The following is a 19440-nucleotide window of genomic DNA, read 5'->3' as shown; positions in this document are numbered from 1 at the left end:
GACAATTTCTTTTTTATACGTAATAGTTTACATTATGGGATTTTAATTAAAGTCAGCAATTTGGAGTGGAATGCAAACAGTAACACATAGGAACACGTTTGTAAGCAAACAGGACCTCACAACTATTATAGTTGGTACATGTTCTCTGTGCATGTGTGAGCTTCTCATTGCGCAATGAGAAAAATATGAGCCTGAATAATTTACTTGCTTTATTCCCAACAAGGATATTCTCTCCCCAGCAAGGAGCACACCTGTTAGGAAGGTGATTGTTCCAGAAGGCATAAACCAACAGCTCTTCTCCCCATCCCCAAATAAAACCTTAACTCGGCCAAGCCCAAGTAATTGCTAACAAGATCTATCTTATTATTATCACAGAGAATCAAGGTTAGATAAAACCACATTCAACAGATTTCTATGGAAAATAGTTTATTTAGTAGTCCCTTTGTCAATTTTGATTCCAGAACAAATACGGTTACAGAAATATCACCCTTGATGTAGTAGACCACTTTGAAAAAAAAGTATTACTTATATTAATTGAATGGAATACAAACATGGGCATTTATGTAATTACCTGAATACAGACATGATCTTTGATTGGATAGGGGAACCCCTAATATATTTCTTAAACTTCTAAGATATTTTGGTCCTGAATTCTCCTGTTTTGGCCCAGTTTTCCCAATCTCCCTTAGAGTGGTATAAGCAGAAAGCAAAATACTTTAGAGTAAGATTATACATTTTAACAATGTCTCTGATCACCTTAGGACAATATACAACTAGAGATTCATTCCTTTCTCCTGTAATTCTCAGTGTGTGTGTGTGTGTGTGTGTGTGTGTGTTTAATACAAATAAATGTGTGTGTGCTCGACCCGTGTTTGTGTGTGTCAGGAACCCACTTTGTAAAAGAAATAATCTAAGCAAATGGGGTGGAATAATGTGAGTAAGGTGGCTTTTTAAAAAGTCACTTTTCTGTCATAGAAAAAATTGGAAAGTTGATATCCTTAGAAAACAAATTCTAGTGTTGCAATTACTACACCATTACCTCCCTTTTCGTATGAAATACAAATTGATTTTAATCCCTCTAGTGATACATATATACATGACATATCTATATAAGTCTTTTGGGAGATTTACAAATTGGAAGAAAACACATTACTGGGTTGTAAATTACACACATTATATTACTTGCAGATCTATACACATCGTGTGCATATTTATATGCATATATGTGTCTTATATATACATATATATTACGCTTCATCAGCAAACGTGGGTTAGTTGTTGTAGTTAATGAGAAGACTCTTGTCTGATTTTCTATCTAATTACGGCCGCTGCTGGGTTTTTGTACAGGATTATTCACGCAGCATGCTGGCACTTATAGTCACAGAGAGGATCGTAAAGATTTAATTAGGACTGCATGCGGAAACGTGAAAAACAACTCAGACTTTTAATTACTAGACTTCTTTAGTTAAAAGTGATACCAGGGGTTGCTTTAAGAGACTAGGATGCTTCTATCCAGCCCACCCCCACTCCACCCCCAACTTAACTTCCTCATATGCTTAGGGTAGTAGTGGTGAGGAGAGAGAGAGGGACAGAAAAATAAGAGTTGCCTACAAATTCAACGTTTTTTTTTTTTTTAAGTACTGTTATCCTCTCTCTGCTTCTCTGTGTCTGTCTCTTATGTCTCTGTCTCTGTGTGTCTCTTTCCTCTCTGTCTCTGTCTCTCTGTGTCTCTCTGTCTCTGTGTCTGTGTCTCTCTGTCTCTGTGTCTGTCTCTCTAGTCTCTCTGTCTCTCTGTCTCTCTGTCTCTCTCTCTCTCTCCTCTCTCTCTCTCTTCTCTCTCTCTCACACACACACACACACACAGAGTGAAATGTAGCATACACAGAACCCAAACAACGATTTGCTAGTTTAATAGCCCCCTGAGACTAAATTGAAATAGAAATTGACAGGGTTTTTATAGTTTTCATTTGAAAAAAATATTAGAAGCATTTTGGTTAATTAGCTCCCCTCCCCCAGTTCTGGGAGGTTTGCCCTTCGTGTGAGTCAATGTGTGTGCGTCTTTTCACTAAAACTGTTCCATACTTCCATCAGGTATAAAAGCTGAGAGAGGCGGGAATGGGAAGTTCGCGTCTCTCATTTTTATGCCTTAACGCGGAAGACAGATCTGTGAACAATGAATGATCCGATTTTCCGTTGCGGTTTTTCCCGCTAAGGCAGATGCTCAGCCTCCGGATAAGGCCCTGACCTTACAGACCCTGTAATTAACCCTTTTTTAAAAAGAACAAACGCCTACACCCTAATTCTCGGTGGTATCCTGGTTGTTGGAAGGACACACACACCTAGGAATACAGGCAATCTTTAACCCTAGGTGCTATCTTCTCTTCAAACTCCATTCACAACTACTTAATGGGACTTTGAAACAGTCGCTAGAGAAGCATTTGGTTTGTTCTACCTATAGCAATTATGGTCTGCTCTCTCTTAATTTTGTTTCCCCTTCTTTTGGTCTGTCAACTGAGCGGCCTCTTCCTTCCCATCCCACTTATTACACACCTTAGCAAACCTAAGTTATCAGCTGAGTAAGTGAAACCATTTCCCCCTGCCATCCTCTCACTTCTAAACGGGGGTGGGAGTGGCAGAGGGTGGGAATTTGGGGCGGAGGGAGGCAACTGAGAGTGAGAAGAAGGAGGGGGTGAATCCTTTCTGGAGCAAATCGTTTTAGAGTACTGGCGTGTTTCTTTCTGGCTAACTGTGAAAAAGAGTTCCCATGAGCTGGTTTGCAACCTGAAAACCTCTTCATTTAAAATCTCGAGGAGCTGTGGAGGGAGTCAATGGGTGTGTGTGTGTGGAAATCCCCCCAAATTCGGTAATCGTTCAGACACCTCGATGGAAGGAGCTCTCCCTTTGCGAAAGTGCTTGTGTACTGACTGACTGTTTTCCACCAAGTGGAACCTTCAACTTTCCTTAGATTTGCGAATGTTAATACCACCTTCCCAAGCAACTGACTCATCTCACGAATTCGTTCAAAGAGACAAATTTACATACTGTTCTGACCAAAACAAAAGGAAAACCAAAAGAAACAACACTAATCTTCCAACTCCCAAACAAACAAACAAACAAAAGGTGAAATGAAAGTAGCTGCAAGATCGTAAACTGTTCCATAGAACTATTAATAATACAATTTACGTACAACACGTCTTTCCGTGGCCCGATTGTGGTAGTAACTATCATCATCACCATCAATAATAATAAGTCGGTATACATCCATTATTCAACACTTCGAAGTTTATTCTCTCAGAAAGTTTAATTTTAAGTTTGTTTTACATGACATTCTGGCTGATTTATTAGAAAATCAAATACATCCTTTATTTTAACATGCTTAATGTAACTGGAAACATATAGTCAAAACTAGGTTAATCATTAAAACTATACTGATTCTTTTTCTACCCACCAAATCATTTAGGCATCAGAATCGTGGGAGTCTGTACCATCTTCAGGAATAATAGACAAATGGACCTGTGAAATTCCTTAAAAAAGAAACCTAACACCCAATAAACTCAATATTGTGGACCACACATATAGCCTTCGATGGCCGCCCCAACATGTTAAGTGTTTAGAGATATACAGATTAAACAAGGATGAGGGGGAAAAGTCATCCCACCTCCTTTAATTTCATTTATCTTCAAGAGTTTTAATAAAAAATATGGATACTATATCAACTAAGCTTAAATTCTAAGTCCTAAAATGTCAATTAAATATCAGACAAATTAACGTCATCTGAGACTTTTTAAATCAGGGAAACAGAGTCCTGGGTTGTATCCCTCAGATTGTTTATACTGCATCACTTCTGCCTGTTTCTTTGTTTGATTTCACAAATTAATCTCCACAAACCCAGACCCTATGTGTAGGTTTGCAGATGGGAGAGAAATTGTTCTGAGGCTTTTGTTTTAAACACTAAAACACGTGATGCTTTTTCACATGGTGGAATGGGATTGGGGGAGGGTGGTTTTGTTCCTAGAGGTTGGAATAGTGCTCCAAAAATTGTTGGTACATAAAAAGAAGAGAATAAAAGACAAGCCACTTACTATCCACGATTCTCCCAAATGAAATGACACTTTTTAGCCCTCCCATAATGCCTTAAATGTTTCCTTGCCCACCCTGCTCTCCTTCCTCCTCTCTTTAATTTGTCATCTAAATTGCCTGAAAGAATCACTCTATACCCTGTAAGGCAGTAGAAACCCGGCTTGGACATAGGTGGACTTTTCACAAAAACTCCCTAAAATGTATTTGTCATTAAAGCATTTTTTAAAGACAGGTATCAACTAGAGGAAAGTCTCTCATCGTTTTCCACTCTGGAAGACTGGTTTTCACTTACTAATTTTAGTGGAAAAGTTATTTATTTTTGGTGTGTTTGGTAGAAACCATCTCTGCTCAAAGTATTATAGAAATATGCAGAAAAGGGTGTTGAAGGAGAAAAAAAATCTTTCTTGGTTCTGGACATTATATCCTCAGAGATAATCTTTCCTATATTAATTTCTGAAGATTTGTTGGTGCCCACAGCCGAAACCCCCCAGAATTTACCACCTTCTGTTTATAGGCCTTCGTGCATAACTTCTCTTTCTGTAAAGATTCTAAACTCAACACCTTGGCAAAAGTGATGGAGATGGAGCAAACCTCGCGGCCTTTCCCTCCTTCAAGCCCTGCCCCTCTTTCCTCCCTATGCACCCTCCCACCTTCCCCTCCCATCAGACTCTTCTTACCTGGACGTCTTCCATTCCTGGGTGGTCCGATGCCATGCAAGGAGAGACCTGTCCCCCATGCCGGAGTCCAATAACCGTGATGGGCCGAGTGTAACAGCACATCAGGCCGCTGGACTGAGTGGTTAGTCTCTTCCTAGGGTCCAGTCCCGATAGCTGAGGCAAGGCGGCCCGAGGCTGTGGCAGGAGAGAGCCGGCTTCTGACCCCACTTCTTGCCTCTGCCTTTGCCCCCAAGGATGCTGCTGGGGTTGATGCAAGGGATTCAGGGAGTAGGGGTCATTAACGTGGGAGTAAGGGTCCTGGCTCTGGTGATAGGGAAGCGGCTGGTAGGGGGGTGGGAAATAGGGTGGCTGGAAATCCGAGGACGGAGTGTGAGACAACGGAGGGGCGCTTGAGTAGGGTCCCTGGGACACCGAACCCAGCTGGACAGCCTAGAACTGTGGCTGGGGACTCCATCATGCCGGTCCTGAAAGTAAAACAAACAAACAAAAATACAAACAACAAACGGAGAAAACCTGATTAAATACACTAATCACAAAAGAGAAAGACTGAAAGAAAATAAATCAAAGCCAGAAAACTTAGACCCAAAGTTCACATCAAAATTGCACAAACATGTTCAAAATTTCCTAAAGGCAAAGCACTGAGGGAAAGAAAAGAAAATGAGAAGGAAAAAAAGGGGGGGGGCACGTGGCGATGGTGGTGGAAAGGGGACCAAAACAAAACCCAACATGTGAGCCTCCGAGTAGCAAACCAAGGAAGGAGGTGTGAGGAGTGGAGGTAGGGAGGGAAAGAAGAGAGAGCTACTAAATGCCATAATTAAAAATGTAGGAGTGATATACTATGGTATGTGCTCTCTGCAGATTTTGAATCATTTCTCCTAACTATTCAAAGAGCCCAAAGCATGACAAAATAGAAGTTGAGACATATATATTCCGGCTCACCTTCTGTTAAAATCTCCACTTAGTCCCTCATTGGCAGCTCAGCCCAATGACAAGTAAGTTATAATAGAACACAATAATGCTATATTCGCATACTAAAAGGATCTGATCGGGAATTCTCCACTTTTCCCTCCCCCGATGGAATTAAACAAGTTAAATAGTGACTGATTTAAATTGATTCCCTTTGAAATAACATCCCCAACCAGTGTTAAATTAAGTTGAAACTGTGGTTTTCTAGGAGTTATTCCTAAAACCGCTTTTCCATTTTCAAACACTATTATACTCTAGGGTGTGAAAATGGAGGACTTGGAGTTGGGAAGGGGTGGGGGGTTGGGGAGGGGGGGGCAGTCCAACACAGCTTAGTGGTGGGTCATAAACTAAAACAGAAAGACCAGGGAAAATAGGGAATTAGTAAATCCAACTTTCTTCTGTAAATATGTCATGCTAAAGTAAACCAGTTTTCCTTTGTAGAAACAGTAGTTCAAATCTCTGACAGCAATGGTAAAAAAAGTTTTTTTCTCCCCTGCCCCCCCACCCCAGCTGACTTGTCCAGCTCAAACCGAGAACACACAATGCGAAAGAGAGAAGCAGCTGCAGCCTCCTCCAATTATTGTGCTAAATTACCAAGCCAAAGGCGAGAGGAGAGAGAGAGAGAGAAGAGAGGAGAGAGAGAGAGAGAGAGAGAGAGAGAGAGAGAGAGAGAGAGAGAGAGAGAATGAGGGAGAGCATGCAATTCTTGTACAACGTGGATCCGAACTCACCATGGCTGAATAGGTGTGGACTAACATCTGGAAAAAAAAGTCTGGTTACTGCTAAAAATAAAACAATGATAAAAAAAATCAAGGAGAACGGCAGAGAAACGTTCTGGACACAGGAGCAGAGCTTGAGGTATTTCCAGGACTATCCATCAAAAAATCACCCCCGAAATCAGACTGGCAGTGTATGACACACACAGAGAGATCTGCTAATCTATCTCTTTCTTGCTATTTTGCTTTTTTCTCCTTCTTTGGGTTTCGAGATACAATCCTCTTCCACCCAAAGCTAGGCTCAGACTGCTTCGGTGCCCCTTCCTCCCTCCGCTTGCCTACACCGCCTCATAATAATTGATATTCATGGACTATTAATATTACACGACTACTTTAAAGGGAGAATGGAGGACAAATGGAGCGTGAAGCTGCAGCTAGCTCGAGAGCTCCCCTACTATTGTAAATGACGTTCATTCAGTGGAGAATTACTAGATGTAATCAGACGAGGGGGGCTGGCAAAAGCAGAGTTGGGGAAAAAGTTTAGCAGGGAAGAAGCATAACTTCAATTAACTGAGCCGAGGAGATGTGTAAACCAGACACTGCTTATTTGGAACAAGGAAGTCGGAGAGAGTAGCACTAGAGGCGAAAAACAAAAACAAAAACAAAAACATATTTCCTTCTTTTACATTTAATTATACATTCTTAATATGAGAAATTGATTGTCATTGGTGCTTTGTAATGATTTAAAAAAATAAAACGCCCTTCCCAATCCTTTCTAATAAAAAAGTGGTAACCGTTTTAATTTGTCTGTTTACAGTGGATATTAAGTACTTTTGCTAAAAGTTTGACATTACATTTATTTGCTAAATTAAAGGGGAGAGAAGTGTGTAGTTGTCTTTCATTTCGTTCCCATGTTCTTGAAGACTGAGAAAGCCCCGAATTTTCACCCAGATTGAAATTTATGCAATTGATTTTGAAAGATACTAAATTTATCCTTTCGAGGCAAAGCCAGGGGCAATAATAAAACCTTTTTGGATGTTTCAGGAACCCGTTCAACTGCCTGACTGCCATTTCTGTTAAAGTTCAACCTTCCTCCCTTCTTAAATAGGCTCATTCCAGAACCTGAAGTTGTTTCTCTTGTTTTTCTGAGTAGAGAATTTAGACAGACAGAAGAATCTCTCTCTCTCTCTCTCTCTCTCTCTCTCTCTCTCCTCTCTCTCTCTCTCTCTCTCTCTTTCTCTCTCTCCTCTTCTATCTCCTTTCTCTTTCTGTCTCCTCTGTCTCTTTTTTCTTTCTCTCTCTCTTCTCTCTCTCTCTCTCTCTCTCTCTCTCTCTCTCTCTCTCTCTCCTCTCTCTCTCTCTATCTCTCTTCTCTCTCCCTCTCCCTCTCCCTCTCTCTCTCTCACACACACTACAAACATAGTAGTTATCCATTCGTGCTTTATATTCGAAGGAAGGATATTTTAATCTATTTTTAAACTCAAAGAAACGTTTGATACGCTAACCCAACCCCCTCCTATAACATATATACACAATATGCACATATGTGTATATACACAAAGATATATGTTCATGTGTATATACATATATGTATAAATCTTTTTGACTATTCGACTCAGCTCCCTCCTACTAATGACAGAAAAAAGAGGTGCAGCCGACAGAAACACTACTCTTGAAGAGCCATTGCTCTTTAGTCATGGTAGCTACTTAACCAGGGAAAAAAAAGAAGAAGAAGAAAGAAAGAAACCTGGGAACAACATTCTACAAAAGACCTCGGCAGTATACCCCACAGTTTTCTGTCCCTCGCTTTTTTGCCTTGTTCTTACCCCGACTCCCCCCTCCCCCCCCCCTTTCAACGCTTAAAAATTTAGGACCTAGTTGCCTGTGAGCTGGAGCAGGACTAGGTATTTTTCAACTTCGGCACTAGGAGACTCTAGGGGCTCAGCGTATGGGATAGGGACAAGGGAAAATGTTGCTTGTCTGGACCTACCTTCCACTCTTAGGAACAGAACAGAGAAATGGTCAAAGGCGGGGGAAACTCGGTTAGCTCCATCAATACTAATTCTGCCTCTGTCGGATTTTGCCGGTGTTCAGTTGATAATTAGCCTGACGGGAGCTTTTGTGAGTTGAATCATTCCTAGTATCTGGAAGGCGGCTTCCCGCCGGGCTTACAGAAGTCGTCCCCAGGGCTGGCGGAATCTTATTTTCTTTCCGTCCCCCACCCCCACCCCTTGCTGCTTATGGGAAGCTTTGATGGTCTTTGTACTTTAGATCACGATCACTTAATTTTATTAAATGCTTCCTGAGGATCGCTCCTGCTTGCCAAAGAGATCCCTTCTCTCCCTTTCGCCTTCTAACTTTACCGCTTTGCTTCTGTTCTTCCCTTTAATGCCTTCCCGTCAGTCTTATGAATCTCTTCAGCCTTTCCTTTTCCCTTTCTTATACCCTAATCTTTCTTTTTCTTCTATAGACGTGTTTCTTCTGCCTTTCTCCAAGGGCTTTCCAAAGTGGAAAATTCTTAGCGAATCACTAGAACCAAGTTCTGATGTTACCCGTGTGCCGGTTCAGAGAACAGCAATTTCCCTCCGTTTTCCGCACGAATTCGATCTTTCCCTTTCCCTTCAATGTTCTTTAATCGCTCATCTCGGTTTCTCACCTAGCTCTACAATCGATAATAAATACTTTCTGTGTTGGGTCAGGAATTAAGCGATCTCAGCTATCTCAGAGAAACTCTGGCCGCTCCTATCCTAGACGGTTGGTTGAATAGATTTTACCTGCAAAAAGCTCTTTAAGCGAAAACTATATTGGTCGTGGTAGGGGTGGGGGAGATAAAGGCATCACTTTTTATTTTGCTTTTTTGTTGTTATTTTGTTTCATATTTTGTTTGTCAACTTTTTTCATTCCAATGAAAGGTTGTGACGTCAGTTATGGGGAAAAAACATTGCGTGTGGGAAGAAAATATGATTCCCTCAAAGGCAAAATAAAGGAATAAGTTCTTACTGTTGGCGACGTAAAATGTAAAGCTCGGGGAAACACCAAATAAAATTGACTTTTATTGAAACGTTCCTAGCAGCCTGATCTATTTCTTTCTTTCTTTCTTCCTTCTTCCTTCCTTTCTTCCTTCCTTCCTCCTTCCTTCCTTCCTTCCTTCCTCCTTCCTTCTTCCTTCCTTCCTTCCTTCCTTCCTTCCTTCCTTCCTTCCTTCCTTCCTTCCTTCCTTCCTTCCTTCCTTCCTTCCTTCCTTCTTCCTTCCTTCCTTCCTTTCTTTCTTTCTTCTTCCTTCCTTTCTTTCTTTCTTTCTTTTCTTTCTTTCTTTCTTCTTTCTTTTCTTTCTTTCTTTCTTTCTTTCTTTCTTTCTTCTTTCTTTCTTTCTTCTTTCTTCTTTCTCTTCTTTCTATCTATCTATCTATCTATCTATCTATCTATCTATCTATCTATCTATCTATCTATCTATCTATCTATCTACCTGCCTATCTACCGACCTGCCTGGCCTATCTTCCTCAATCTATCTCGTTACGGAATGCCTTTCCTCTACATCCATCTCTTTGAGAAGTAATTTTTAAATAAAAATTTAAAATCTCAATGCCATTTGAATGAATCTCAAAATTCAAATAATTTCCATCATTCTCTGGCACAAAGCATGCAAAACCTTCCTTTCCAGCGTTCTCTGACATTTTGTCTATATCCAGTCACACTAGATTCCATTCTAGAACCCCCAGATATTTGGGGGGGTTAAAGAATAAGAAAATAAAAGAAGTCTCCTACACTTAATTTCCCCCAGTGCAACATTACAAGTCTTTCCTCCGATGGTTAAAGTCTCGCCAAGCAAGATTTGCCAAAAGTTTAGGGACTTGGAGGAAACTGAACAGATATCTGCAAGTAAATCTCTGTTTAAATATATCTATTTGGCTTTCAAGAATTTCTAATTCTATATCTATAGATAGAAGATGTATATAAGGATGTCTGCTTACCTCATAGATGTCTTCGTACTTGACATTTTCAACCAGTTTCCAGAGCATGATGGCAGCCTGTTCTCTAGGAGGTGAGTGCATTCATGTGAAGAGCAGATGTCTGGATTCTCAGTACTTCTCTGTCTGAAATGATCCATCTATAATTGGAAATGGGGGATAGACACCAAATCCGGCGCTCCTCTCCCATCGCAACTTATATCTGTTGTCTGAAACAATAGGCTGGAGAAGTAAACCTCAGTCGGATAGTAAAACATTATCTGTTACACACAGAGGACTTATATGCAACATATATATTTTAAATATGATATACATGTATTTTCACCCATGCACACACACTTAGCTATATTAGCACTTCTGGGTCATACATAGAATGGAGGCTCTAAATGTTCACTTAATGAATAGATATCTACACCAGGTGATAAATATTTTTTAAAACTCCCATATTCAAAATGATGAATCATCCAAGTCTGTGCCTGGTTTCCCCATTTATAATGAGGAAAGAGGGGGCCATTAGTCCCTTATTTCTATGTAGATTTTTTGGGGAAAGGGACCCTCACCAGGGTATTTAAACACAAAAGCTCCTATTCATAGGGAGAGGAAAACTGGTTTTTGTAAGATGGATCTTGGGGTTTTTAAAGACGGTCTCTCTATATTTATGGCTCTCACTTATGTAACTTGGCTCCCTTTTCATTGCAAAACAAAACAAAACAAAAAGCTCACCAAGGAAGCCAGTTTTAATGCTTCCTGGCCATCTTTGTAAAGATATTTGGAAACTTAAACATTGTAATGAGCTCTTGGATCTGAATTACTTATGTCTTTTTGATATGTGTGATTTCAACAGACGACATCTCATTCATGCCTTTGGATTCTCCATTTTATGAGGCTTTATTATAGGATTGGGCCATTGAAATATTTTTTAGTTTGCAGCCTTCAGAATGTTTGCAAAGACACAGAAGACAATATACTGACGTATGCTTATAGTAGACACTTAATAAATGTTTGTTGAATTAAATTGTTAATCATTTAAAAGCTTCAAAACTCCAGATCAGGGATCTAAAATACTTACATTTCTGGAAGATTTTAGTAGAGCGACCGTATAAAAAGAAATAGAAATATCCCCCCCCCCCCACACCCTTTTATCCCACAATGAAGTAAGTAGTTGCTTTTCGAATTCACCACAACCACAGAGACTGGAACCTTTTGGAAACAGAATCTCTCACTTTGGCACCCCCAAATTAATGACAGTGGAATTTCACCCCCTTGCTCCCCTCCTTCCGCCCATATTCCCCCATACTACTTCAGAGCATGCAAATGTCACAGGAGCTAGTGGGTGAGCCCACAGGGGGTTCTTCACCCTTGGGAAGAAAATAAATGACAGGCAGGAATCATAAGGGAAACAGGGCAATTTGGGGGTGGAAGTTATTAAAACTGATAAGAGGGAATCGCTGGAAAGGCGGATTGTCTTTAAATTCACTACTGCTGTGTGGTGTGTCAGTGAGGAGGGTTATAAAGATCTTCAGCTGCAGGAAAAGAGCTTCTTGTAACTGGGGGTGTGGTGTGTGATGGGGTGTGGTGGTGGTTATCGATTCAGTTGAAAAAGGGCAACGGAGGAGGAGAGGACTTTAGTGGTGGAGAAAAATAGCGGTTGGACAGATTTCTTTCTTTTTGTTTTATTTTGTTCTTAGTATATTAGTCATGTGAAAAAGAACACACGGGTAACGTTATTGAAGGAAATCTAGAAATACATACTTCCTTCACAAGCAAGCCTTTTGATTTTTATGACTTCCTTAACTTTTCCGTGAAACCACAGGGGCCTTATACAGGTTTACAAGCCTGGTTTCTCTGCAGATTTTCCTTTCCTTATGGGAAGGTTTTTCTCTTTTGCTCCCAGAAAATAGCTTAGGAAAGGATTGCTATATAGGCACTGGATATCAGTTCCCCCAGGAAAAGTAAATCAGTCCTCATCAATTTTTCGCTAGATAAATATTTTAGGGTCATAAATTCCGATTCACCAGCCCCATATTTATTAATGGGGTTTTGGTCTTCTTGCCCCATTCAAATCATTATTTCTATTTCCTTTTTTGTTTGAAGATAATTCCAAACAAATGTAGGGGAGAATGGACATCTTTTTTAAAAACAGTTTTACAACTTCCAAATATATAGTTTTCTGATATAATTTGATTGAGTAATTTAACGTAACTCTAAAGAAAATAAAATCTAAAAGCTGTTGAAGGCGAAAATATGGGATGAAATAATACTTCCTGGACTACCCATTTTTATTTAGAACCATTAACAAAAACCGAAATGTATCTATTTAAAAAGACTTATACGTACATCATATTTAAAACTTTATAGTGGGTCCACAGTTAATTTTAATTCAACTTAATGCTGATTTTTTTCATAATTCCAAACTTCTTGAGATTCCTTGCGATTGATTTCAATCTGAATACTTCTCAGGTTTTGTTAAAACAGACAAGATTACACATTTAAATATGCATAGCTACTCAGAAAATATAAGGAAACATATTGTGATAATTAAAATATAAGTAATTATCCTTCATTGCCTCTATTTTAAAGATTTTAGAAACCTTTAAGGTAATTTTTTTTTTTTTTGAAATTAGCCTTTGGAATATCATTGAACAGGATAATAGCGCCCTCTGTTGGGCTTTTGTAAAAGCAATTTTGTACCACTTGGAACATAGTACACTCCTAAGAAAGACCTTTTTAAGTTTCAGAAAATCAGTTAAGCCTAATGGAGGCTTCTAAGTTTGAAGTGTGCTATTACTACTGATCTTAGGGAAGGTGTTTCTATATGTGAAAAGCATGGTTCAAACACTTAAAAATCAAAACAAATCAAAATATAAAATGTGTTGAATGATTTCCACAACTTCATTTGCTCTTTAAAAAAAATCTTTTTTGGTTATTATTTTATTTCCAATTTTTATTTCCCTACTATTCTTCATAAAATGGTTCTCCTGAAAGAATCCAATACATGAAACTAAATGCAAAGCAAAGTAATAGACTTTTGACTTCACCAAGAAAGAAGAAACTATTTCAAATATCTATTTGACTCATTATTTAGTAGTAATTTCTGATTTCATGGCCATACATTTGCATCAAGGTATAGCCTCTTACATGTATATTTATACTAACAGACTTTATTTTTTATCTTTACTTTTTTATTTTTATTTTTTGGCATCAAGACATCTTTAGGTTTATAAAGCCATTTAGAGAGGAGCCCTCTGCTGGTGGTTGTTAGCTTAGTAGAAGACAACAGAATTTTTGTTTTGCTTTGTTTTTGTTTTACAAGCTTAAAGAAAAGAAAAGAAGGAAAGGAAAGGAAAGGAAAAAACCCATTAATTTAATGAACCCTGGTAATTTGCCTACTCATTTCTCTTTTGTCCTGAAACTGAGATTAGAATCATCCCCTTTTTGGGGGGTGGGGCAATGGGGGTTAAGTGACTTGCCCAGGGTCACACAGCTAGCCAAGTGTCAAGTGTCTGAGGCCGGATTTGAACTCAGGTACTCCTGAATCCAGGGCTGGTGCTTTATCCACTGTACCACCTAGCTGGCCCCCAGAATCATCCACTTTTGACATCCTTCAGGTTTCCCTTGTTATTTACTGAAAAAAGCAAGCAAACAAACAAACTCTTAAATTTTTGCTTCTCCCATCTCAGCCATAACCCCAGGCTTTAAGGGTCCTTTAAGTGGAGAAGATATGAGGAGTGGTCTCCATGTTTTCTGCTTGGTTTTTATTTTTTTTCTAGTCACAAACAGTTCATTCTCTTCTTTTAGATTCCCCTTCCTTTCTGGAGAAGAGCAAATTCTCTATTCAACCAAAAGAAACAAATTCTGTGATACTGTCCATTTCTTTGAACCATTATAGAATCATCTTGTTCTAAAAGCTCTTACAGTTGGATTATTTTTTTTTAACTTATCACCTAATCAAGTAAATTATCTTCCTTTCTTTTACTTGAGCTTAGAATTGCTACCTAGGATTCCAATAGTGACACAATAGATAAACTTATTATAAATATAAGTGTTTTTCTTAATCTTTAATTTAAACATATTACAGGAGTGTGCTGGAGCTAGCTCCTAACCATTCTGAGAGCCAATTCTTCAATTTTCACTGTGAGCCTTTACATTTTGGAAATTGGGAAGTGCTACAAACCAGGGCTTGATTTATTGTTTTGTTGATTTCTATACTTGAGAAAGTGATGGAGAAAATGTTAATAATTTAAATTAAACTTAAAAGTTTGTCATATGTATATTCTTGGGAGGGGGGTAGGGAAGAGCTGATTATTAAGCATTCACTAGTACACTCCTAAATAAATGTTTCTCATTCACCTGAATGCATTCACTATTTTGATACTAACTAGATATTTAGAAGTCTGTAGCCCACTGGACTTTCTGTGACAGAATCACATATTCCATCCAAAATATTTAATAAAGAGACATTAGTCAATATCGAAAGATTATTACATCAGATACAACGTTTACATGTGATCACAAGTGACATTATCTTGAATTAACTTTAAAAAACTGCAATTAACTTGAATTGAAGAAAAATCTTCCTGGTGTCCTCATTTTTCAATAAAAAGAATTAACCCTCTATCTTATTTTGCTGGCATGAAGTCAATCAATCAATCAACACACCATTCATTAGAGAGCTGTCAGGTACTGAGAAAAATGAAGCAGTCCTTTCCTTCAAGAAGCTGATGCATTTTTGCATTATTTTGACTGTGTAAAATCAGGTAAAATCTGAAGCTGTGATGAAATACTTGTACTCTGTTGTAGGAGAATAATGTAAGGGACTAAGCATTTATACACTATTTACTATTCGCCAGGCATTGTGCTAAGTGCTTTTATAAATATTATCTCACAAATAATGCTAATCTTATCTCCATTTTTGAAGTTGAGGAAACTGAGTCAGACAAAGGTCAAATGACTTGTCCAGGTCACACAGCTAGTAAGCATCAAAGGCTAGATTAGAACTCTGGCCTTCCGACTCTCTACCCTTCACTCTATCCACTCTACCAATAGCTATCTCTAGTGTTTCACAGTAGTGTCCATGTATAAGATTATTTACAACACATTTTGAATATAATGAATGTTCTCCATGTCATAAAAAAAACAAAAGCTGCATTTCTTCTAATATGATAGGACATACCTTTATGAATAGTGTTCCTATAGAAGATAATATGTATATTTCATAGAATTGTTGGGGGGCAAAATGGAGGAAGCAGGAAAATAGAGATAGAATAGTCAGAGGGGGCAGCTAGGTGTTGCAGGTGGATAGAGCACCAGCCCTGGATTCAGGAGGACCTGAATTCAAATCTGGCCTCAGACACTTGACACTTACTAGCTGTGTGACCATGGGGCAAGTCACTTAACCCTCATTGTCCCACCAAAAAAAGAAAAAGAAAAAGGAAAAGAAAAAGAAAAGAAATAGAGGAAGAAGAGAAAGAAAGAGGACAGAAAAAGGAAGAAGAAAAAGAAGAGAAAGTATTGGTCACAGAATTTAAGAGTTAGACCTCAAAGTCCAACCTATAGTTGAACAGGAATTTTCCATACAACATACCTATTAAGTGAAAACTTCAGAGTTGGATGGGACCTTTGAGGTCATCTGCTTCCTTTTTTAGGTGAGAAAACTGAAGCCCAAAGAAATTAAGGGATCCGTCCAAGGCCAAATAAGTAGTAAATTGCAAAGACAGGAATTGAACCCAAGTTCTTTGTCACTAAATCCATTGCTAGGGTAGCCTAACCTTTTTTGAAGGAGTATTCAGTACCTCCAAAGACAGATTATTCCAATGTCGTTTTCCTTGACATTACTTCTTTGTCACCTTCAGCAAGTACTCCTACCTCTGCTCTTTGGGGCTAAGCTGAACCTTTCTAAACCCTCTTCTACATAGAAGACCTTCATATGCATGAATATGGATATGAGGGGCTATCTAGATATTCTCCAGGTTAATCATCCTTAGTTCTTTGAATTGATCCTTCAAGTCATGAAACCCTTTACTATTTTGGTCTTCCTCCCTTGAACATACTCCAACTTATCAATGTGTTTCCTAAAATGTGGCAGGAGATCACTGGACCCAGAAGTAAAGATAAATCAACCTATAAGCACAACCCAAGGAAACTCCAAGGAAGAACACTTTGTATATAACTTATTCCACCCCACCCCCCACCAGGGCAATGAGGGTTAAGTGACTTGCCTAAGGTCACACAGCTAGTAAGTGTCAAGTGTCTGAGGCCAGATTTGAACTCAGGTCCTCCTGAATCCAGGGCCGGTGGTTTATCTACTTTGCCACTTAGCTGGCCTTGTATTTAACTTTTTAAGAAATGTCCATACTTTTCTTGTTAATAGGTAGATATTTATTTCTGATTTAATGAAAAATGTTGTATTTGTAGCACCTGGGATCAAACCCTGGTTTGGTCAGTTACTACCTGTGTGACTTGGGCAAATCATTTAACCTTTTTGGGCCTCAGTTTATTCATCTGTTAGATGATAGGGTTAGATTAAATGATTTCTAAGGTGTTTTCCAATTCTTAACCTATGATCCTAAGTTACATGTAGTTTCAGTAGAAAGTAATCCACAGTGAACAAAGTTCAAACCTTACCTGGGTCTGCAAATGCTTTGGTCTAGCTTTGGATTTGATACATTTATCATCCAAGGATAACCCGAATATAGTGAGATTGGACCCCAAGATATAGTATAGGGAATATAGTACAATAAAAAAGGACACTGGTTCTGGAGTCAGAGCATCTGAGTTCATATCTTGTCTCTGATACCTCCTATCTGGCTAAAGTTGGGCGTTTCATTTACTTTTCCTGGGCCTCAGTTCTCTCATCACTTGTATGAGGAGATTAAGGATTAGATGGTTTCTGAGGTCTTTGACAGCATTTGATCTATGATTCTATGAATAGACCAACAAAAACCTTCAAATAACAAAAGGGAAATACTCTTAGAAGAATGTGGAACTGAATTATCACCTTTAAAGCATGAATAAATTCCATATAATGTATATAATCAAAATAGAATTTCTTCTTAAAAATTATTGTTTGAGAAAACTGTTAGTTTGCCTAGAATGTACTGTATATTGAAGATGATCTAAGAGAGAAAAAAATCCCTCACATTCTCTGCATGTGCATTCTCACATTAATAACTCTGATGCTTTGATGGATCTTTGTTGTCACTTAAATGGGTGCTGCCTCTGGCAATAAAGATTGAAGCCTATCCAATGCCTCTTCATCCTAGACAACTCTTGTCCACATCCTCTTTCAATTCCTCCACAGGGGTCACGCAATATGTTGTCCTCTCTATCTCTTGACATTACATGGGTAATGATGGAGTATTAATGCTGTCCACCTATTTCTTGTTCTTACCACATGATCAGCCCACCTTTTGTGTATTTTTGTTCTAGTACAGCTGCTCTTCCCATTTTGATTTTCTTTTGTGTCACTTCTTCCTCATGTAGCAGGTTGTAGGAAATGATTGTATGGGATTAAATGTGATGGCTACATCATTGATGGAGGCTAGTTTGTTAGAGAAATCTTGACGTCTTTTACATTTATTGTCATCTGCCATTTAGTTTCAACCTTAAATGTTCACAGAATAATCTGGCTTAATTGAATCTCTTTCCAAACTTTCTATACATTTATTTCTCTACCCACCATTTCTCATCAGTTTACGAAATAATACAGCTCGTAATCTTTCATCAAAAATATAATTAATATTTTAGGGATAAATTAATATTATTATTGGCTGCCACATTCTTTGCTCAGAAAAGAAGAAGTGTTTACTGTTTAAGGGCAACCTTGGACATTTTTTGTTTTCTTCATTATAGTGATTGATTTATATCAGTTACATGCTGTGATATCATTGATCCTCTTTGAAAATTAAAAAAAAACCCACCACCACCACCACCACCAAAACTGATCTCCTTCTTCCACCTACCTCTTCCTTAATCAATGATTTGTTGAAGTATGCCATGTTGGAGTGCTCTCCACTGTATGTCCTATCTTCTTTATATTTTTATTCTTTCTTTTAATTTAGTATTGATTTTTGCTTTAGCATCTGAGGCTTTACTACCTGTGTAAGACCTGTGGCAAGTCATTTATTCTCCCTAGGTCTAAATTCTCTCACTCGAAAAACAAGGAGGTTGGACTAGCTGTTCTCTAAGGTCAATTGCAGATCAAAATCTATTCTTATATTGATGATATGACTGGTAATTGATTTGAAAATAACTCTTGCATTGGTTGCCAGCCATTTTCTTTCAGTATATAACAATTTCATTTTTCATAGTGATATTTAGCATCTACCATGTTCAGTGCCTCCTAATTCTCATCTTTAAGTATTTATAATATATAGTCATGAGTCTTATAGTCTACAGGCTTTTGGCCTCTCATTTTTTAACTTCTGCACAATGTTTTACAAGATCTTTTCAATTGTTATTTTATGATATCTACCTTTCTATTGAAGTCACTGAATAGAAAAGTATATACTGATTTAGCGGGGCGGGGGGGGGGGGAGTAGTTGTCTTAAGGCACTCTTCATCAAATTTTTCTTCCTTCTCATCCTTTGAGACAGATGTTGTTGAATAAGCCATAATTATCTTTAAAGTGGCCTTCTTACAAATGCTTATCATGAACATTGTAAAACAAAATGAATAAAGTGTCCCATGAAATTGTGTTTTTCATTGCCTTTCATGACAAAACCAACACTGCCAACTCATTTATGTACTTCTCCAGGGAGAAACTTTGAGCCATTCTTCCATTCAACTGCAATTTCTTTTTTCTCTTTTGGTTTTATTGTTAGGGAGCACATCAAAATCAGTATTATTCATTTCTCTATTAATATGTCCACTCATTGGCTGCTTGCCATAGATTTCAAATTTAAAGAAACAGCAGTTGAGTTAATGCTTAGAGATTATCTAAAACTGTGCTATTCTTAGTACCCTCTGCTTTTGCATGACACTATCACTGTACAAGTAGAAAAAGGCCATATAGGACTGAGAACAATTTTGTCT

At 38.4% G+C, this 19440-nt stretch overlaps 1 protein-coding gene across 1 annotated transcript in view; it reads right to left on the bottom strand.

The window, feature by feature from the left end:
- The window catches only part of TFAP2B (transcription factor AP-2 beta), a 32460-nt gene extending 21857 nt beyond the window's left edge, over positions 1–10603 (bottom strand). The window contains 4 exon segments of the mRNA XM_043999311.1: positions 4758–5182; positions 5185–5221; positions 6455–6481; positions 10411–10603. Coding sequence (XP_043855246.1) covers positions 4758–5182; positions 5185–5221; positions 6455–6481; positions 10411–10491 — 570 coding nt within the window. The 5' untranslated portion in view covers positions 10492–10603.
- Positions 10604–19440: the final 8837 nt, after the last annotated feature.

The sequence above is a fragment of the Dromiciops gliroides genome, chromosome 4 (assembly GCF_019393635.1).
Source record: "Dromiciops gliroides isolate mDroGli1 chromosome 4, mDroGli1.pri, whole genome shotgun sequence".
Taxonomy (NCBI): Eukaryota; Metazoa; Chordata; class Mammalia; order Microbiotheria; family Microbiotheriidae; genus Dromiciops; species Dromiciops gliroides.
This window is presented reverse-complemented; position numbering and strand designations above follow the sequence as displayed.